Source organism: Nelumbo nucifera, chromosome 5, assembly GCF_055504915.1.
Source record: "Nelumbo nucifera cultivar China Antique chromosome 5, China Antique-T2T, whole genome shotgun sequence".
NCBI lineage: Eukaryota > Viridiplantae > Streptophyta > Magnoliopsida > Proteales > Nelumbonaceae > Nelumbo > Nelumbo nucifera.
The window spans coordinates 47,477,670-47,500,121 of NC_142653.1; the positions used below are offsets into that span (position 1 = coordinate 47,477,670).

The 22,452-nt window shown below is 42.5% G+C and overlaps 1 protein-coding gene across 1 annotated transcript; it reads right to left on the bottom strand.

The window, feature by feature from the left end:
• Window positions 1-1,977: 1,977 nt before the first annotated feature.
• On the bottom strand, window positions 1,978-22,388 carry LOC148791541 (wall-associated receptor kinase 5-like). The gene is made up of 5 exons (XM_088887013.1): window positions 21,298-22,388; window positions 21,055-21,216; window positions 15,991-16,863; window positions 3,883-4,044; window positions 1,978-3,477 (listed from the first exon to the last, which is right to left on the bottom strand). Exons 1-5 carry the CDS (start codon window positions 22,316-22,318, stop codon window positions 2,279-2,281), a joined length of 3,417 nt encoding a protein of 1,138 aa, XP_088743139.1. The 5' UTR covers window positions 22,319-22,388; the 3' UTR covers window positions 1,978-2,278.
• Between the last annotated feature and the right edge of the window lie 64 nt (window positions 22,389-22,452).

Genomic DNA, 22,452 nt, shown 5'->3' on the forward strand with positions numbered 1-22,452 from the left:
AAATTATCTCCAATTCCTATTTATTTGCAAAGTTATCTATAAATTAGTAGAGACTTTCTCTCCTAAATTATCTCTAATTCCTATTTATCCTCTCCCCTACTTTTTATCTATATCTATCTAAAGAAAGTTTAAATTAAAAAAATTTAAGAATTATTCAAATATTCAAACAAAATTATATAATAACTTTAAAATATTTATTAAAACTCAAAAAAAAAATTTATATTTTTACAAAATATATAACAAAATTATGTACTAACAATTTAAATTATGTTTTTCTTGACTATCAACTTAAATGTTTTTTTTCAATATTTAATAATATGTAATAGATTGAAATAAATAAAATTTAATTAACAAAAGATTTTAAATATTTTTTAGATTATTTAAATATTTAAATAACTAAATATTTATCATAACTATATTTTAAATAGTTAAAATAACAAAATTATGTAATAAATTTAAAAAAAATCTTCAAAGTAGAAAAATATTTATAACATAAAATTGGATTTAATAATAATTTAATATATTACAAAATTAATAAGAAAAATATGTAATGATAATATAAATTATGATTTTATGGATAATTAAATTCAATAAATAATTCAGATTTTAAATTTAAATATTTTACATATAATTTAAGTATTTAAATAAATTAACTATTTTAAATAAAAAATTATTTAACATAACTATATTTTAAATAGTTAAAATAAAGAAATTTTGTAATAAATTTAAAAAATCCTAAAAATTAGAAATATAGTTATAACATAATATTGAAGTTAATAATAATTTAACATTTTTACATAATATTGTAAATAACTAATTTCAATTATATCAAGTAATAATTCGAGAAAATAACTTTTAAAAATTAATATTTATTTATAATAATTTTAAATTCTTGATCTGTATTTATTATATAATTATATATACTAAAATTAATATTTATTGTACTTCAGTAATTATTTATTATTTTTTTTGGTGATAAATGTATTTTCAATGATTATGTATAAACTTATTTTGTTTGCTATTTAACAAAAATATTTTTAACAATTATTGGAGATTAAACTACTATTATTGAAAATTTTAAATTTAATTCATGGTACTTATTGTATTTATTATATTTTTCTTATAACTTAGTGATTAATTTTTATTAGAGATTAAACTATTATTTGATAGTTTTTGGGTCGGCCTTCTTCGAATAAGGCCTATATATTGTATGTTTTTTCTCTTCACTTTTGTTTCTATAATAAAACTTTTATTTTACAACGGAAAAAAAGATGAACCAGATGAGGAGTCGGACTTGGACAATGTTCCACTTCTAATAATTTTGACTACCTCAGAAGCTGTAGAAAATCCAAAAAGTTGGTAGATTTTTACAGTGATGTGGTGGTGAAGTCTAGCAACAGGTAAGCATGCAGTACTTGAAGTAGGGGAACAGAGCCCGGATCTTGTGCAAGCAAATGATTTACTTACATAGCATCCAGCTGTATATTAGGAATATCTGTCATATAGCATCCAGCTGCACATTGGAAATATCTGCCATACATGTATGTTAAATCCACAGGGTGTGTTCTCAATGTCTCACTGTATTCTCATGCTTTCAAAAGTATGTAGAGAGTATTTAATTACTTGCGATCGCAAGGGAAAAAATTCAGCCGTCTATTGAAATTATGGACTAGCTAGGCTTGGTCTTGCTTTGTTTGTTGTGGTAATAGATAGGTTTTAGCTCCATGGCGCTTTTGTTTTGAGTCTTGGTGTGGGTGGTGTCTTTGATGTTGGGCATTTTTTTTCCAATTGTTGGTGTAGTTTCAACTGATCAGGCTTAAGCCCTGAGCTCGCCTTGGTGTGTGGGCTTTGGCCTTGTTTTATGGTGTCTCAATTGGCATTCATTGTTGAAAGATGTACCCTTATAAACAACATAGTTCTTTTGCTTCTCAGAATATTTTAATTGCATTCATCACATTATATGATATAAAAGATGTATTAGAAATAATATATGTCGATGGTTGTTGAAATATGAACATGAGTAGTTTCTTATCCACACGAAAAGACAACGACAGAGAAAAGAAAAACCATGCACCAATCACACAAAACTCAAAATAATAAACTGAATCCAAAAACCCAACCTGCTCCGACACATCAAAAACAGCAACACCGAGCTTTCACGCAAGCAAAAACCACACTTCAACCAGAGATCCACAAGGCCTTACCACTTCTGCCGCCTCTACCTCTTCTTCTGATACATTCTGCTCCTCTTTCTTTCTTTGTGAAGGGATAGAGAATCTCATCGAGGGAGATCCATTGATAGTATCATATCATTCACCAAAGTACACTGCCCTGATACGTCATTAGGGTAATTACTTGAAAATGCAGGATTGAAGCTAGAGGATTCAGATAGTAAACTTACACTCTCTTCTAGGTTTGGTTGAACCCATGGGTGTTTATTTAACCTTCTCAATCTTTCTAGCTCATCTGCTACTTCTTTCATATTTGGCCTATCTTCCCCTCTCACACTAAGACAACTTTTTGCAAGCTCTGCAACTGCAAGAAATTGTTCAATCTTGTCCTCAGTTGTAAATCGATTCTCAATCAATTGAAGAAGATGATTCTCTTTCATTAATGAAATGAAATATGTAGCTAGATTTCGTACTTCTTCAGATCTTTCAAAACAAAAGGGTTTTTGCCCTAGTAGGATCTCCACAAGAACCACTCCAAAACTATAAACATCACTTTTCTCTGTCAATTTACTCGTGTGAAAATATTCTGGATCCAAATACCCTAAAGTCCCTTGAACTAATGTGGTTATTTGAGTTTTGTCCATGGGAAGCAACCTTGAAGCTCCAAAGTCAGATACTTTTGCTGTATAATTATCATCTAATAGTATATTTGTAGATTTGACATCTCTATGAATGATCGGGGTTGAAGCTGAAGAGTGTAGATAAGCAAGTGCACTAGCAGTTTCTGTTGCAATCCTTAACCAATCTTCCCAGGAAAGCAAGGAGATTCCATGCGTTTTGTGGATGTGTTCAAAAAGTGTACCGTTGGAGATGTATTCATAAACTAGCAATGGAACTTCAGTTTCTAAACAACACCCAAGAAGTTTTACTACATTTCTATGATTAATTTTGGAGAGAATAATAACCTCATTTATAAATTGCTCGATTTGGCTTGCATCCACTATTTTCGACTTCTTTATGGCTATGGCTTGATGATTGGATAGTATTCCTTTATAAACAGTGCCATATCCACCTTGTCCTAGGATGTTATCAATATCATAGTTATTGGTAGCAACCTCTAACTCTTCAGCTGTAAAGATTTTTATAAATTCAAAACCATCATGATGTGAAGATATTTGCTGTTGCAAAAGTAAGCCACCGTTTTGTCGAAAGAACTTCTCCTTCATCTTCATTAATTTTAATTTACTTATAATGATGTATACCCAAGAAATACCAATGAGTACAATCAAGATCCCAAAGCCTATACCTGCATCACATATTCAGAGATTAATAGCATCATAGCATAAGCAAAGTTGAATTGTTGTTGGGATCACCTCTTTACAAAATATGCTTTAACACCCTCCCAACATTAATCATCTAACACAGCATCTCTCTCATGCATGACAAATCTCGCTTCTATGGTGGATCCTAGGTGTTGGAACATAACACACTTATCTAGATAAGAACTTCTCTTTATATTATTATTTTTAATATTTAAAATAGATATTCATGAGTAAAATAGATGTCTATGGGTAATCTTCTAATTCTAATGAAATGCTGACTTCAACTGTATTTAGAAAAAAATGCAGTACATGGATTTAAAGCTCTCGGATGAATACAAAATATAACACTAACATCATGTACCGGTAATTAATAAATTAAGGGGGCTTACCTAGCGTGACCGTAATTACTGGGAAGACTTTTCTCTTCTCTTTACAACGAGTCCCATTTATTCTCCCATCACCGTAACTATCGTGTGGACATTCGCAGTGGTAAGATCCTTCTGTGTTAACGCAGATGTGTGAACAGGGCTTATCCTCGCACTCATTCACATCTGTAAAATCATAATAACAATGTAAACAAAGCTTGGCCTACAACCTACATAATACATGCATGCTTTGTAAATTACTGGTTAATAAGTGATTGACAAGTGATTATGCGCAATCCGGCCGGTCTTAGTTGTCAATGACCTTGCCTCTTAATCGAGTAGCGGGGATCTAAAATGGAGGAGATGAAGAAGCTCCGGGGAGAACCCGGTGTAAAGGCTCCGAAGCTTAAGTTAGAATCTTTCAAATGCAAGATAAACCAGATAGCGCAAAGTTTGCATACCTTCTCTTTGGGGGTGGAGCGCCTTTTATAACCACCTCGCGCACTCACTCCTAGACTCTTGTCAGGTCGGGAATGAGTATTTCCGTGCTTCTGCCAGTCCGGGCGTCATCGCCTCTGCTGGGGCAGAACCGTCACTGCTCCTTTTGTCGGAGCGGTCTCTGTAACTGGAGGCAGTGGTGACAGGTGACGGCGGTAGGTGGCCGTTGGAAATGCGGCCGTCAAGCATCAGATCCCAAATCAGTCAGGTGCGCCGCCCTCGGATACGGACTCCTTCGGTGTCAGGTACGGCGTGGTTCGTCCAGTTCAATGCTCCAGAAGCGAAGTGCCTGGAGTGGTGCGTAAGGCAAAGTCTCGAGTTCGGAGAAGGGGAGGCCCCGAACTATCAGAAGACGGGCCCGTTCGGGTCTCTGCTTTGTGTGACGGGGTCAAAAGGGAGAGTTCGGGCTCCTCGTAGGGAGTCCGATCACCAAGTAGGGAGTTCGGGCCTCTTGCTAGGGAGTTCGAACTCTAGGTAGGGAGCTCGGGCACTAAGTAGGGAGCTCGGGCCTCTTGCTAGGGAGTCCGAGCTCTAAGTAGGGAGCTCGGGCCTCTTGCTAGGGAGTTCGAACTCTAGGTAGGGAGCTCGGGTACTAAGTAGGGAGCTCAGGCACTAAGTAGGGAGCTCGGGCCTCTTGCTAGGGAGTCCGAGCTCTAAGTAGGGAGCTCGGGCCTCTTGCTAGGGAGTTCGAGCTCTAAGTAGGGAGCTCGGGCCTGCTAGTCCCTTCCCTTTGGCGTTTGTACCCGCGGTATGCTGTCTTGAGTGCCGAGCTGCTTGCCATTTTTGCCACGTGTCGTGATTTGCGAGGTCGGGCCAAATCTTTCTTCATCAATTGCCCCCCACTCCTCCTGCTAAGGTCATGCCTTGGCGCGAGGAGTTCGCGAGGTGCTAGGTAGATTTGTCCTGCACTTAGAACCTTGGATCTGCTGGCGCGAGGTGCGTTTGTTTGGGTTTCTTGGGTATCTTCGAGCGTCCATTTATGCGGGAAGCGTGTTGGCCTGTCTAAATGTTGCTAGATGTGGCGGTGTGCGCGCTTTGCTTCGAAATTTCAAAAAAAAAGGGGGGCACGCCATTTGGGGGCGCGAAAGCGGGCGCTTTTTCAAATTTGAAAAAGACGTGCCGCTGCCGTTTTTTCTGAGACGTGTGCTGATGTTTCGTCAGTTTCGAAAAGATGCGCGCCAATCACGTCCCGGTTTCGGGCGACGTGCGGTCAGGGCGGTCGTAGGCCGTCGGATTGGCTTTGATCTGAGCCGTTGCCTTTTGGTCACTGTGTGCATAAATAGCGGGGGGGACCCCGGTTTGTTGTCGCTTTTGTATCTCTCGAGCTCGCGTCTGAGTTTTTTTCAGTTCGCGTCCAAGTTTTTTTCAGTTCACGCTCAAGGTCTTCCGTTCGTCCGAGCTCCAGTGGTCTACAGCTTTCGTCCGGGTGAGTACTTTCCTGGGTCTACTCCCAATGCCTAGCTCGGATGGCTCGGATAGTCATTTCAGCGGGTCTGATGCAGGTTCTACGAACCAAGTTGCATCCCTCGATAGCCTTAGCGAGCCAGAGGTGGAGCTCGAGGAAGAGTTCGAGCCTATAGGCCGTGGCGCTTCGGGTAGTTTGGCATCCACCTCTCGCCGGGGTTGGATGTTAGACTAGTTCGGCCTTTCGACCATGACGCCCGAGGGGCTCCAATCCCTCATTACTTACTATAACTTGCCCGAGGAGTATGCTTATTTCATACCTTCGGGTAGCATTCCTTGGGAACATGGTCCTGATGAGATCATAATATTCCGGGAGCAGCTCGCCGCGGGGCTGCGATTGCCTTTCCACCCCCTCTTAGTCGAAGTCTTGAACCACTTCGGCATGACAGTCGGCCAGCTTCACCCGAACTCTATTCGGAACTTGGTGGGGACAATCTCCCTTTTCTGTGACGAGAGCTTTCCGTTGGACTTGGAGATTTTTTCTTCAATCTTGATGCTCAAGAAGCAAGCGGGTCCTCTCCCCGAGCGCAGGCGGGCTTACTACCTGTCTCCTCGCCCGGGTTTTAAGCTTTTACACGAGCTCCCCAACAAGGTCCCAGCATGGAAGCGGGACTATTTCGGGGTGCGAAGTGTGCTGGGGTGGCCTTTTCAGACCGGGTGGGGAATGGCCACTCCAGACTCCGGGGCTACGCTTGACAAGGACACGGTGAAGGGCCTCCGGCAATGGGCGCGGCTTGGGCTGAAGTGTGAACAGTATCTGACGGAGGCCAAGCTCATTGCGGCCGGCCTGAGCTCGGGTAGGTTCTTCACTTAGAGACTCTTATCTTGCTGTCTTTCTTGCTGCTTTACTGATGGCGAACTTCTTTTCGCAGGTGTGATGGATTCGCGAGGGACCTGAGGTGGACACTTGTTTCAAGGTATGAAGAGGAGAAAGCGGGTTGCCAAGTGAACTCGCGCCGAGGTGCCTCAGGATGCGGAGCCCGAGGTGCCGGGCTACCAGCCAGAAGATCCGCATAGGGGGCCCGAGATGGTCCCTCCGATGCAGTAAAGAGGCCCGAGGGGGCCCGAGCCGGTAGGGGGCCCTTATGCTGAGACTACATACACAAGGGCTCCTACATACTCCGGTGCTCTTGCTTACTCCGGGTCTGCTCATACGCGAGCTAGTCCCTCGGGCTTGGGGGCCCCGGGGGATTTCAGGAGCGTGTTGACGCCGACCTACGCTCTTCAAAAGAGTAAAGAGGCCATCTTCCCCGAGGAGGTTGCGGCATGGACTAATCTCCCCCTGCATCAAGTGACCTGCCGTGCCATTACCCACGCTATGGTGGTAAGTGTTCTCCTTTTTTAGCTCTTTGGCTTTTGTTTTGTTGGTTCTTTTGATCATTCGGTCTCTTTTTTGGCAAGTAAATTCTTCCATTCACGCCTTGGCGGCTCAGGTAGAGAGGAGCTCGAGGTAGGCGCGAGCTGCCGAAGAGGCTCGTCGTGCGGCCGAGGAAGCCACTCGTGCTGCTCGAGAGACTGCTCATGCTGCTGAAGAGATTGCACGTGCTGCCGAAGAGACTGCTCGTTTTTCCCGGATTAGGCAGGCGAGGTCTCAGAGAGATGCCGAGGTCATGGGAGTGGTGGTGAAGCAATGGCGGATTTGAGGCTGGATCTGCAGCATCAGGTCGAGTATCTTCAGGAGGACATTAGAGAGAGGACACAGATCTTCTCCCAAGGTATCGAAGATGCTAAGAAGAAGGCCGTCGAAGAGTACATCGCTTTGCCGGGTTTTGACGATTTGATGGTGGATTCATATAGGAGGGGTTTTAAGCTAAGCCGGTGGATGATCCGGAATACGTACCCCGAGCTTGATGTTAGCGCTATATCCACTTCGCACATAAATCAGGAGATGGCTAATGCTGCTGACGCCGAGCCAGACTCCGAGGGCGAGGCGGGGCCTTCGGGTTTTGTCGAAGTGCCTTCTGACGATGATGAAATAGCTCCTGGCTTGTAAAACTTTTTTTTTTTTATTAACCTACTTTTGGAATGGAATGATTTGTTCAAGTGCTTGTTGTTCTCTCCCGAACTGAGCATATTTTCCGAACTAAATGTATTTGCCAAACTGACTATACGTCCGGTCTGTTTTCTGCCCGGGTTACCGCACTCGTGTGGACTGTTTTCTTTGCTTGTGTCGAGATTCCTTCGTTAGCTCGACATCCTAGCCCATAGGCTTTGGTGGTGATTTTACCCATTTCGCTTGGCGGTCTATAGGTAGTATCACCTTAGGTTGACAATGTTCCATGCTCGGGGTACTTGTTTTCCCTCTAGGGTTTCGAGCTCGTATGCCCCTCCGAATGATTTCTTTACTCTGTAGGGTCCTACCCAATTTGGTCCAAGTTTCCCTACGCCGGGTTTGGGCACCATGACCTTACGGAGAACCAGGTCGCCGACGTGGAAGTTCCTCTTCTTTACTCACGCGTTATAATACCGAGCTACCTTTTGCTGGTATGCAGCAGCTCGGATGTGCGCGAGGTCTCTCACCTCGTCCAGTAGGTCGAGGTTGGTGCGTAACTCGCCTTCGTTTGTTTGTTCGTCGTATGCTTCTAGTTGCAGCGTAGGTCCGTCGGGATTACCGCCTCGGTGCCGTAGGTGAGGTTAAAGGGGGTCTCTCCTATGGCGGTTTTTTCTGTGGTTCGGTGAGCCCATAGAACACTTGGTAGCTCGTCTGCCCAACACCCTTTAGCTCGGTCTAGTCGTGCTTTCAGTCCGCGGAGGATGGCTCTGTTCATTACTTCTGTCTGACCGTTTGCCTGCGGGTGTGCGACCAACGTGAAGTTCTGACGAATTCCCATATTTTGGCACCATTCTTGAAACTTGATATCCTCGAACTGTTTGCCGTTGTCGGAGATCAGTACCCGAGGTAGCCCGAAGCGACATACTATGTTCTTCCAAAAGAAGTTCTGTATGTTTCGGGCTGTAACTATTGCCAGAGGTTCAGATTCTATCCACTTTGTGAAGTAATCTACTGCCACCACTAGGAATTTTCTCCCGCCTGTCGTTGGTGGGAATGGTCCCAGAAGGTCGATGCCCCATTGGGCGAAGGGCCATAGACTGGTGAGGTATTTGAGGTCGGTAGCGGGCTGGTGGTGGAAGTGCTTTTTGGGCGAGGGCTCTGCCCCCCAGGTAGTATCCTTGTCGAAGTGCTTTTTGGGCGAGGGCTCTGCCCCCCAGGTGTCCGCCGCACAAGCCTTCATGAGTGTCGCGGAGTACCAGCTCGGCTTCGGCTGGGCGCAAGCATCGCAGGTAGGGGAGCGTGTAGGATTGCCGGTACAACCGTTCGTCTATCATGATGTATTTGGCTGCCTGGCGCTGCATCCTCTTGGCTGCGTTGCAGTCCACAGGGAGGGTTCCGTCTAACAGGAAGCTCGCGAGTGGGTTGATCCAGCTTGGCTCTGCTCTAGTGACGGGAGCGACCTCTTCTGCCCCACCGAGAATGCTGGGCCGAGGTAAGTCCTCTATGTACACGGTCCTCATGGCGTTGTAGCTCGTGCTGGCTAGTCGGGACAAGGCGTCGGCCTCTGTGTTCTCTGACCTCGGGATTTGCTCGATAAAGTGTGACTGGAAGTTGAGCAGAGCCTCCTTTACCTTTGCCAAGTATGCAATCATTGTGAGCTCGCGCGCTTCGTATTTGCTTGTAACTTGGTTGACCACGAGCTGGGAATCACTACAGATAACTACGTGCTTTGCTCCAACCTTGTGCGCTAGGTTCAGCCCGGCTATCAGTGCCTCGTACTCCGCCTCGTTGTTGGATGCCGCGAACTCAGTGTAGTGCGTATTCCAACTTTGTTCCGCTCGGGCCGCGTAGCACTATTCCAGCCCCGCTGCCTTGCTGGTTCGAGGAGCCATCTACGTGAAGGATCCAGGGCTCCTCATCCCAGTTCACGCTTGGTTTAACCAAGAGGGATGCTACACTGGCTGCTACTTCACAGGGTTCGGACTCGATCGGCTTGGGAGCTCCGAGCTCACCTGAACTGGGGATCTCGGGCTCGACCGGCTCGGGGGCTTCAAGGCTAAACGTGCATTCTGCGATAAAATCTGCCAAGGCTTGGGCCTTAATGGCAGTTCTTGGCTTGTACTGGAGATCGTACTCACTGAGTTCGATGTACCATTTCGTCAGTCGACCGGAAACCTTGGGTTTGAGTAAAACTTGTCTCAGAGGTTTGTCGGTCAGGACAATGACGATGTGAGCTTGGAAGTACGGGCGGAGTTTCCAAGCTGCTATCACCAGTGCATAGGCTAGCTTTTCTATCTGCAGGTACCTTGTCTCTGCTCCCTGCAAAATTTTACTAGCATAATATATGGGTCACTGGACCCGGTCTGTTTCCTTTATCAGTACCGAACTGACCACCTCGTCGCTTGCCGAGAGGTATAGTTCTAAGACCTCACCCTCCTCGGGCCGAGCTAAGGTTGGCACACTGGCGAGTTAACCTTTTAGCTTGTCAAACGCGAGCTAGCAGTCTTGGGTCCACTCGAACCCTTTGCCTTTGATTGCTTTGAAGAAAGGTAGGCAGCGGTCTGCTGACTTGGACATGAAGCGGCTTAGGGCGGCTATGCGGCCGTTTAGCCTCTGAACTTCTTTTATTTTCCGAGGTGGTCTCATATCTAGGATGGCTTTTATCTTGTCCGGGTTGGCCTCAATACCGCGCCAATTGACAATGTAGCCTAGAAATTTGCCCGAGGTGACGCCAAAGACACATTTGTTGGGGTTCAATTTCATGCTAAACTGACGCAGGATTTGGAAGACAGAATCTAAGTCTTGTATTAATTCTTGTGAAAATTGTGTCTTGACAACCATGTCGTCTACATAACACACTATCTTCGTGCCAATCAGGGGCCAAAACAGCCTATTTACAAGTCTTTGGAAGGTTGCCCCGGAATTTTTTAATCCGAAGGGCATGACCTTGTAACAGTACAGATCGAACTCGGTTATGAAGCTGGTTTTTTCCTCATCGGACTGGTCCATCCGGATTTGGTTGTAGCCTGAGTAGGCATCCAGGAAGCTTAGCAACTCATGTCCCGAGGTCGCGTCCACTAGGCGGTCAATTCTTGGGAGGGGGAAGCAATCTTTCGGGCAAGCTCGGTTCAGGTCGGTGTAGTCGACGCACATGCGTCACTTGCCGTTCGCCTTTTTTACCAGCACAGGGTTGGCCACCCAGCTCAGGTAATGGACTTCCCTTATGAAGTCTGCTGCGAGGAGCTTCTCGACCTCCTCGTCGACCGCCCTCCAGCGTTCTGGGGCTAAGTTGCGTTTCTTCTGTCTAACGGGTCTGACTACAGGGTCAATATTAAGCTTGTGAGTTATAAGGTCAAAATCAATACCGGGCATATCGGCCGCGGGCCATGCAAAAATATCTAAATTTTGAAGTAAAAAACTCACCAGTTCGGTCCGTAGGCGTTCTTTGACGGAAGCACCGATCTGGAGTGTGCGAGCCGGGTCCGTAGGTGAAGTCGGGATTGCGACCGTTTCTTTTGTGGGCGAAGCTCGTTCCTTGCCTTGCTCCGCAGGCCACTCCAGATCGAGGTCACCGGCTGCCTTGGTTTTTCCCTTCAGGGCGGCAACATAACACTTGCGGGACTCGAGCTGGTCGCCCCGCGCTACCCCCACACCGAAGTCCGTAGCGAACTTCATGGCCAAATAGTAGGTGGAGACCACCGCCCGTAGGATATGCGTGATCGGCTGCCCTATTATGGCATTGTATGGGGAGGGGGTCACGACCAGCAGGAAGTCATGGTTGAGTCTGACCGCACAAGGCCATGTGCCGACTTCCACAGGTACTGTTATTTTTCCGAGGGGCCTGACTTCCTCTCTGCTGAAACCCACCAGGGGAGTGTTCGCGGGCTTCAGTTCGCTCCTCCGTAGCTGTAGCTGGTCAAACGCTGATTTAAAGAGGATGTCCGTCGAGCTACCCGAATCTACGAGTACGCGTCTGACCTCGAAGTCGCTGATCCTTAGTTTTATGACAAGCGCGTCATCGTGGGGGTAGCAAACTCCTCGCGCGTCGTCCTCCGTGAAGAAGATTGGTTCTTCGGTCTTTGGTCTCTTTGGAGGGTTCCGCTCTTCGAGGGCCGCTTCGCGAACTGAAGTTCAGGCTGCCGCCGAGGTACACCCTGCTACCACCGAACCTCCCACAATTACATGGATGGTTCCCCGAACTGGCCTCTCCACCGGAGGCTATCGCTACAACGGTTCGGCAGGCCTGCTGCTAGATTCGGGGGTATCCTTTTCGTGCTCCCCTGGCCGATCTGCCTTATTGTTATTATTGTTGTGCTGTACAAAGTTTCTCAAGTATCCGCGATGGATGAGCCCCTCTATCTCGTCTCGGAGATTATTACACTGCTCGGTACTGGGACCATGGTCTCTATGGAAGCTACAATACAAATTCTTATTTCTTTCGTTCGGATTTCCCTTTAGGCGATGTGGCCACTTCACGTATGGGGCGTCCTTGATCGTCATTAAGATCTCAGTCCGCCTTGTGTTCAGTGGCATGTAATCCGTCCAAACTGCTAGGGGGGCTCGGAACGACTGGTTCGACTTCGGCTCTCGGGCCGGGTTTTTTCGGTCGACTGGGTTAGAGGGCTCACCTTCCCTCTTTCTTTTCTCATTTCCGCCCTTGATTCGTTGGTTGATTTCTTCCTCTGTCCTCATGAACTTGTCCGCGAGCTTAAGGAATTCGGCCACGGTTGCGGGCTAGTTAGCTACCATGTGCCATTTGAATTCTTTGTGCGTTACCCCTCTTTTTGCGCCGCGAGCTGCACCGCGGGGTTTAACCGCGGTATCTGCAAGCATGCTTCATTGAATCGCTTGATGTAGCCCCGTATGGATTCTCCTTCCCTTTGGACTACTCTGAAGATGCTTTCCTCTGCTCTGGGGCACCGTTTGCTGGTGACAAAGTGTGCGGTGAAGACCTGCATGAACTGAGCCCAGCACTTTATCGACCTGGGGGCCAGGTTCTTGTACCAAGTGCGGGTTACCCCCCGGAGGGTGGTGGTGAAGGACACGCACATGCATGATTCGCTAGCTCTGGCGATGTGCATTTGGGACTGGAAGGCGTCAACATGATCGTTGGGGTCGAAGGACCCGTCATACTTGTCCAGAGGTGGGAGCTTGAAATCTCTGGGCAATGGGACCACCAAGAGTTCTGATGCGAGGGGGGAAGGAACTGAGAGAATCGGGGCAACTCCTATCTCGTCCGAGCTCGTCTCTTCTTTGCCTCTGAGCTCTGACAGGACACGGGTGGCGGTTCGGCGACTTTGCCGGCGCCTCCGCTATTGAGTGGGCCTTGTACTGGCGCTGCTGGCCTCCGTGTTGCTGAACTCGATGGGCCTAGAATGCTGGTAGTCTGCTGCTGCCAGTGCGCCGAATCGGTTTTCCGTAAGGGGGAACTCGGGCTTGGAGTGCCGAGGTGCCGACCTCGCGGGCGAGGTTCCCGACCCACCTGCGAGCTGCGAGGCGGGGATGACTTTTTTCTCTCTTCGGCCTGGGGACAAGGCCTGGCTGTTAAGGGGGTTCTAGGGCCCGGAGGCCTTTCCTTGGTGGGGGCGCCCATCCTGCGGGAAGGCCTTGATCGGCTTCGGAGCAGGGTGGCGAGGTGGAAGTAGTGATTGGTCCAGTGGCAGTTGGGGGAACTGCTGTTGATAATGATACTGGGAGATGTTGTGCAGCACTTGGTGCTGGTGAAGCTGGTGTTGCTGGAACTATTGCATTTGGGCTTGCATTGCCCGCATGCACTGCATCAGGTCGTCCAACCGGTTTTGGCTGGCTGCCAGGGGGACGGCAGTCGGTTCAGTAAAGGTTGTCTCAATAGGGGAAGGGAAGGGGATGCTTGTGGCAGGAAGGTTTACATACGCCACCGCTTGTGGCGCATTCAAACTGGGGATTCCATCCACCGAAAGGGGGATGGTGAATTGTCCAACGCACACCACGAGAACTTGAAGCTGTTCCCCGGTGGTGTTTGTGTCTGTGCCGCGTCCGGCGTTGCTGGAAGAGGCCATGAGTGTTGGATTTTTTGAAGAAGAAAGAAGGGGGTATGAGAGTTTGGGGGGAGGCTTTTTGAAGCGAATTCCCACAGACGGCGCCAATTGATGATGCGCAATCCGGCCGGTCTTAGCTATCAATGACCTTGCCTCCGAATCGAGTAGCGGGGACCTGAAACGGAGGAGATGAAGAAGCTCCGAGGAGAACCCAGTGTAAAGCCTCCGAAGCTTAAGTTAGAATCTTTCAAAGGCAAGATAAACCATATAGCACAAAGTTTGCATACCTTCTCTTTGGGGGTGGAGCGCCTTTTATAACCACCTCGCGCACTCACTCCTAGACTCCTGTCAGGTCAGGAATGAGTATTTCTGTGCTTCTGCCAGTTCGGGCGTCATCGCCCCTGCTGGGGCAGAATTGTCACTGCTCCTTTTGTCGGAGCCGTCTCTGTAACTAGAGGCAGTGGTGACAGGTGACGGTGGCAGGTGGCCGTTGGAAATGCGGCCGTCAAGCGTCAGATCCCAAATCAATCAGGTGCGCCGCCCCCGAATACGGACTCCTTCGGTGTCAGGTACGGCATGGTTCGTCCAGTTCAATGCTCCGGAAGCGAAGTGCCTGGAGTGGTGCGTAAGGCAAAGTCTCGAGTTCGGAGAAGGGGAGGCCCCGAATTGTCAGAAGACGAGCCCGTTCGGTTCTCTGCTTTGTGTGACGGGGTCAAAAGGGAGAGTTCGGGCTCCTCGCAGGGAGTCCGATCACCAAGTAGGGAGTTCGGGCCTCTTGCTAGGGAGTTCGAACTCTAGGTAGGGAGCTCGGGCACTAAGTAGGGAGCTCGGGCACTAAGTAGGGAGCTCGGGCCTCTTGCTAGGGAGTCCGAGCTCTAAGTAGGGAGCTCGGGCCTCTTGCTAGGGAGTTCGAACTCTAGGTAGGGAGCTCGGGTACTAAGTAGGGAGCTCGGGCACTAAGTAGGGAGCTCGGGCCTCTTGCTAGGGAGTACGAGCTCTAAGTAGGGAGCTCGGGCCTCTTGCTAGGAAGTTCGAGCTCTAAGTAGGGAGCTTGGGCCTGCTAGTCCCTTCCCTTTGGTGTTTGTACCCTCGGTATATTGTCTTGAGTGCTGAACTGGTTGCCTTTTTTGCCACGTGCCGTGATTTGTGAGATCGGACCAAATCTTCCTTCATCAATAAGTATTCAAAAAATTTAACCACGACGCAGCATTGAAGCATTTAGATTTATGATTACTCATGAATTTTGTAGTTATATTTTTAAATTTGAATGAAGAATATTTTCAATTATGACAATTGGCGATTGTGTTGACTAGAAATCACCTATTGTATCATCGTACATGACTGAAACAGTTTGTTTCAGCTATTCATAGGAGTCATTTAGCCGAAAGAGACCATGCATCCAACAATTAATTAAACAAATTGCTCCTTATATGGACCTCACGACATGTCCAGATCTCAGATTGGGAATATCTCAATGTGTAGTCAAAATACACTGTGAGATTGGTGTAAAGAGTGTTCTTTGAGGAGCAGATCCCAATTCCCAACAAACATAGGTGCATGTGTGTGGAACGGGATTTGCTCCTCACATGCACATCCACCGTGCATTGAAAACATCTCCCGTAAATAATAAATATGGGAGATGTGGCTAATGCATTGTAGGATGTGCGTGTGAGGAGCAGATCCGGTCTCCATGTGTACCCCCATGAATTTCGTCAACCCCCTATAGCAAAGCATGTCTGATGGAGATTTTCCATGGATATAATTGCTACTAAAGCTGCAATTTGGGTCTCTTTGGGTCATTACTGGATCAGCCCAAAGATGCTGACTGTTGAGTTTGAATCAAGCCTAAGTCAAAAGTTAGCCTAAGTTACATTGTTGAAATCCAGCCCAGTAAATCACATTGGGCCTGAGTTGGGTCTTGGCCAACCTGAACTTCAAATCAAGCGTTGGTAATATGATACATCTGTGGAATGTCTTTTCATCGGAGGTCAAGAATTATTTTATAGTTTCTTTTATTAGAAACTCATGGAAATAATATCATATTTATCACTTAAACTAATTAAATATATTCATGACTCATATATAACTTTGATCTGTTGAATTGGCTTATTCTATATGTTTAAATTTTGAAGAAGGAAAAATAATCTACCGGACCCGTACCTTGACACCCGTCGAAGAGATAAGGATTCCCACGAAAACCTTGTTTGCAATGGCAAAGATATCCAGGGCCATTTTGAGAGTTGGCGCATTCAGTGTTATTCCCGCACGCATAATGGGACAATCCTCCTCTTCGTGCATCTTCGCAACTATTGGCGTTTCTAATTGCCCAGTCAAGTACTATTGGAGTTCTGAACCCAATGGTTACAAGGTATTCCACCTTATTTCTTAGATTCCACAGATAAGAAGCATTTGAGTTAAACCAGCCTTCATCGGACAGAAAAGCCATGCTGCATTTGCTAATGTTCCAAGTGTAGTCTGTGGTAGATTCATTGCTATAAGTGTCAAGTGATAGATAAAATGAATCAAGATCTTCTGGTATTGCAGTTCGGCAGCATCCGATTCCATCACAGGATGAACCCGTCACTTCTGTAGCATTATTAGAACAAAACGAAATGCAGCCGAAATGGAATCTTTTGTCATCGTAATCAGACATGACGCCTTCTGTGTTACAACCAATAGCGGTAAATTTGTTTCGTGAGTTGGAGAACCTGTATGCCTTCGGAATTTTGGTACCGGTTGTGTAGGAATCTGAGTCTCGATTATTTCCCATATAACAGTAGACAGCAGCCCACATGGAGAAAGTGAATTCACCTCGTGGTAGTGATATGTCCAAAACAATCATATCATAAGACTCATCATAATCAGGGCCATACATCATCGGTTGCGGAGGGTCAGTGGCAGTGTTGCAGAACAACTTGAATTCATTTCTGTAACAGGTTGGATCATCTCCAACAAGGCCAAACGGGTATGGAATGCTAATATTTCCACATTTGTTTTGACAACCCAATTTTGTATCTGGAAACTTTTGCAAAGCTGTAACCATTGTCATCATCATCAGCTGTATTAGAATAGGAGCAAAGCCATAGCGTTTTTCTAATTTCTTTCCTTCCGGTTTAAATCAATAGCACTGGTGGTACGGTGACACTATTATCTATAAACAGCCTGAACCTAATGAATTCATTTCAGTTAGCTCTTTGGCTAGCTCCATTTGGAACGAATACAAATACAAATTATGTACTGTACAAATTGCAAATACGGTTTTGCGCTATTTGTACTTCTTCCAAAATCCAAACTGAGCCTTGGAAAAAGTTATCGTTCCTTGAATTTAGGACGCTAACGTTCTTCCATGCACTCTACTGACGGAAAGGTGTATGTCAGGAATGCCGATTAGCTGAATGCTTTAGCTGTGTGACCGGCTGTGGCGACATTGGTAATGCTACACGTCATTGATAAAATATAACTGGTGGGTAGCATTATCATTGACTCTACAACCTGCTGAACAGTTATTGCATTTAGCTAAACCTATCTCGGGCCTAGTTGAGGATTCTCAGGATTAGATATGGTATTGGTTTCAAAAGGATTATAAAGAAACTAAAAATATCAGAACTCATTTGTCATCAATTGCAAAAGAATAAGAATTTACTTGTCATAAAATGAAATGCTTATTAATGATCCTTTTATTAAAATTTGTATTTATTTCAAGTTTCTATTTATTATATTAGAATATTTATTTATTATAAAAAAGTAAAATAAAAAAATATAAGACTAGATTTTAATAATATTAAAAATAAATAGATCAACTAATTTACCTAGCCTATTCCTAACGAAAATATTCTATATTTTAGAATCAAAAAAATATTAACTTAAAGTATTAATACTCCCCAAATTTAATTTGATATTAACCCAATATTCTATGCATGTGACTAGAAAATATGCTTACTATGACCGTTTATAAATTTAAGGGTTATTAATTCAGTGCTATATTTATTTCTAGTAGGAATCCGTGTGATTTAAGGGTTTTGTTAAATGAAAGCTAAACAATAGAAACATATAAGAGTATACAATTCTTTTATAGTTTAATTTTTTAAACAATTAATAATTATTTGCTTTTTATATATGACTTTTAATAATTTTTTATAATACAAAAATAACAATAATTAATTTCAACTAGGGTTGTTCATCAAACTGATGAAACTAACAAACCTGACCCAACTTGACTCTAGTTGGTCGGTTTTTAGTATTTCTAGTTGACTTTGGTCCAATAATTTCCCAACTCTACAAGGTTGGATTAGTTTTGGTTTGGCAATTCGTAAATCAAATTAACTTGTGAATAGATGTATTTTAACGTTTTATATTTTAAATATAATTTTCCATATAGGAAAGTAGAAAAATTCCCATATTCTTTAGTCTAAAATATTTTGTCATAAATTTAATTTTTTAATAATACCACTGTAATTTTTTTAATTTTTAAGTTTAAATCTTTTAAACCAATTAACCAATTTGAAAATCGATCAAATCCTATGCAATCCAATTAGTTGATTTTCACTAGTGATTAATTAGTTTGGGTGACCAAATCCCTAACCTGACCAATTCGATTTGGTTGGCCAAACAGCTTGTAATCAAACCAAACCAACTTGTGAACACTCCTAATTTTTGCTAAATTAATAGTCTAATCTCTAATAAAGGATAATAGTTTAATCTACACTAATTATAGAAAATTTATAGCAAAAATACACAAGTATTGAGAATAAATCTATTATGAAAATACAATAAAGACTAATAAAAATATAATAAATGCAATAATATATTAAATTATTCAATAAATAGTGTAATCTCAAATAATATTTCAATTTCTAATAAATAGTAATCAATAAATTATAAAAACTTATAATTAATCAAAATAAATTATAAAAAATTAAAATAAAAAATAGTATAATAAGTTTAATTTCAAAAATTAATATCAATAGTTTAATCTCTAATAAGTAATGAAAATAATTTTATGATAAATAAAAAGGCAAATGTACATTAATATATAATTATTGAAAATATAATCACAAAAATAAGTAATTACTAAAAACACAATACATATTAATTTTATTAATAAATATTAACTTTTTGAAAGTTCATTTCTAGAATTATTAATTGGTACAAGTTAAATTACTTTACAATATTATTTATTTATTTAAATAATATCATCATTTAACATTTTAAAATATTAACTATTTTTATTTAATAATACATAAAATTATAATTTATTCTATTATTACATAATTTTTTATTCAGTTTTTAAAATATTAAGTTATTATTAATTTGAATGTTATGATATCTATTATTTTTTAAATTTATTATATAACTTTTATTTTAAATATTTAAAATTTAGTTATTTGAAATATTGTGTTACACACACACATATAAATATGTAGATAGATAGATAGATAGATAATATGTAAAATATTTAAAAGTTTCCATTATTTGAATTTTATTAAATACTTTTTTATACAATTATTTCTCTATTTTCAATGTTTTATTGTTTAAGATATCTAGTAACTAAAAATTTTCAATAATATTTTATTTTGTAATGTTAAATTTCTATAATTTGAATAACATTTAAATTGAATAACCAAAAAAATTATAATTTTTATTTTTATTACAAAATTTCATGGTGAGTTTTGTAAAATATAAAATTATTAATAATATAAATATTATTAGATGTGTTATGATTATTTTTTGGTGTATTTAAATTATATAATTTAATTGTAATATTTAAATAGTTCTGAAATTTGTTAATTCAAACATTGTTTAGATAGATATAGATAAAAAGTGGGGGTAAAGATAAATAGGAATTAGACATAACTTAGGATAAAGTGGGGGATGGTGGTATCACTTGGCAAAGTGAGAGAGAGGATAAAAAGAAATTGGAGATAATTTGAGATAGTTTAGTAGATAGTGATGCCACTTCGCTAAGCTCGGATCTCCTACCCACAACGATCCTACCCATAGGACAGTGGGGAACATCTTTCTTGTTTACTTGTTATCATCTGGGGAGATGTTCCAAATATACAGCTGTAGTGCCTTGGATCAAGTGTTGGTAGGAAAACCAAATTCCACTTAGCTAGACATTAGCAAAGCAAATTCATCTTTCTATATCTATTGTTTTTAGAGATAATTTAGTCTATATATATCATTTCCTTATTGGTTTAATGGATAATTATGTGGAATTAAAACATAAAACTTAAAAAAAATGGAAATTAGGAAGGAGGTTTGGAAGAAGGAAAGGCATGGTTACTTTGGACAATCTTACTTTAGATATATAGATAGATAGTAGTGAATCTATTTGATATAAGAAATAAATTATAACAATTAATATAATATTAGATGTCTTAAAAATCAATAAATTGGTTTGATAGTTACCACAAATTATCCGATGTATTGGCCGAAAAAATCTTAATTTAAAGTATCAATAAACTCCAAATTATTTTTCTAGACAGTTGATTATAAAAATAATTTAGTAAAATAATAAATTAGTGTTTTGGGTCGGGGCAGGTGGAAGACGGAGGTCAGCTTAATTGTTTCTTTTGCCTTCCAGTATGGCTCCTGTTTTGTTTTGATGGCTTTAGTTTCTTTGGTCCAGTGGGTTGTAGTTATCAGCTGTGGTGGGCTAGTTTTTGTTTGGACCTACCTTCGTATAGGGTTGTAATGCTTCATGGCTGTTCTCATTTTTAAGTGGTCCCTGGTTGCAAGGTCCCTTTTGTATCGTCTCCTCTCTCTCTCTCTCTCAATAAAATATTATTTTATTATCAAGAAAAATAAAAAGATGAAAAATGTTTAAAAACTAACTGTCGTTGCATCATATTAAAAAAAAACAAGTATGCTGAAGAGGGTTATTGTTATTAATGATAGAAACAGTTAAAAATACAAAAAAAAAGTAGGTCGTGAAATCAAAAAAAAGAATCTGAACCAATTGAGATTTTTTTAGTTATAAAATAAAATTTAGTAAAATGAAAAAAATAGAGAAAAAAAAGGAGATACAAGAGGACTCATAAAAGTATAAAACACCTCCATTAATTCGAAAAAAACTGAGCCCAAATAAAAGCTACCAGGAAACGAACCACTTTACAACACCCAACCCAAAAGAATACCCGCAAAACACAGGAGCTGAGATAGCTTTACAACCACCAAAAAGAAAGATACAGACAAAAAGAAAACCCAAAAGAGAATTCATACCTTGGCATCCATTGGGGAGATACGGATTCCCATCATAACCTTGCTTGCATTCGCAAATGTATCCGGGGTTGTGGCTGGAAATAGAGCAGTTGGTGTTATTTCCACATGCGTAATTCCTGCTTCCTTTGTCACATGTCTTGTTTGCATTTGACAAGTCTACCACTACGTATAAAAAATAAAGCATTTGAATCTGAATAGTTAAAGAAAAAGAGAATTATTAGGCAGAATTAATATAGTTGATACCTTGGCATCCATCAGGGAGATAAGGATTCCCTTGGTAACCTTGCAAACAGTGGCAAAGATATCCAGGGCCATTTGTGGAATTAGTGCAATAGGTGTTGTTACCACAGACAATATTATCTTCCATTCCTCCTACGTCCTCGCAAGTCTTATTTCGAATTGCCCAATCCAGTATTATTGGAGTCTGGATCCCAAAATTTTCAAGGTATTTCACATTGTTTCCCATGCTCCAAAGGCGTGAAACTTGTGAGGCCATCAAATCCTTGTCACACATAAAGGCATACCCGCATCTGTTGATATTCCATGTGTAGGAGAAGTTGAAAATGCTTTCTGTGGAAATATTAAGTCCAGTGATGCCCTTGGGTATGGTGGACTGGCAGCATCCAAGACCATTGTCGCATGGTAACAATGTCTCTTTCGTATCGTTCAGACAACCTGAACTGCAACCTATGTAGAATGCCTCGCCATTGTACCCATCCAAAATTCCAGAGGTGTCGCAACCGACAGTTATGAATCTGTTTCTGGTGTCTGACAGCATGTATGGTTCTGGAAGTTCCCAGGAAGAAGTATTCACTACCAGGTCATTGCCCTCACCCGCGTAACATTCGGAAGCCGCCCACATGGTGGTGGCTACTTGTCCTTGCAGCGATATGTCCAAAATCGGTTTATCATCCGAAATGGAGTGCATCATCATCAGCTGGGGAGGGTCACTAGTGGTGTTGCAGAAAAACTGAAAATCTTCATTCAGGAAACACTTGGGCTCATCGCCGATGCCAAACGGGTATGGGATGCTGAGGTTCCCACATTTCTCCTGGCAGCCGGGTTTTGCCAGAGACAATTTTGAAGACGCTGCTGCTTTTGCTTCTTCCGTCGTCATGATCAGCAGCAGTAGTAGGATTGGGTGAAGTAACATGGACCAAAGCATGGCCATAAGATATACGGGTCCTGGTGTGGTGAGAACTGGGAAGAACAGAACGCTGCTATACCGGAAATCATAACGAGCCATGAATTCCACTATTAACATATATATACAAGTGTTGATCCACGCTTATTATGGTCAGGTCACAATTTAATTAATTAGCATGTCAACTAAATCACTCTCTCCATCATCTTCAATTCACAAAGTCAATGAATTCAACTAAACATATTTTCCAATTC

Coding starts and splice junctions, on each gene's coding strand:
- LOC148791541 (XM_088887013.1), bottom strand. CDS start 22,318: ATGTTAATAGTGGAATTCATGGCTCGTTATGATTTCCGGTATAGCAGC. Junction 4,045..15,990: donor TCTCTTCGACGGGTGTCAAG/GTACGGGTCCGG, acceptor ATGATTTTACAG/ATGTGAATGAGTGCGAGGAT. Junction 3,478..3,882: donor AGTAATTACGGTCACGCTAG/GTAAGCCCCCTT, acceptor TATGTGATGCAG/GTATAGGCTTTGGGATCTTG.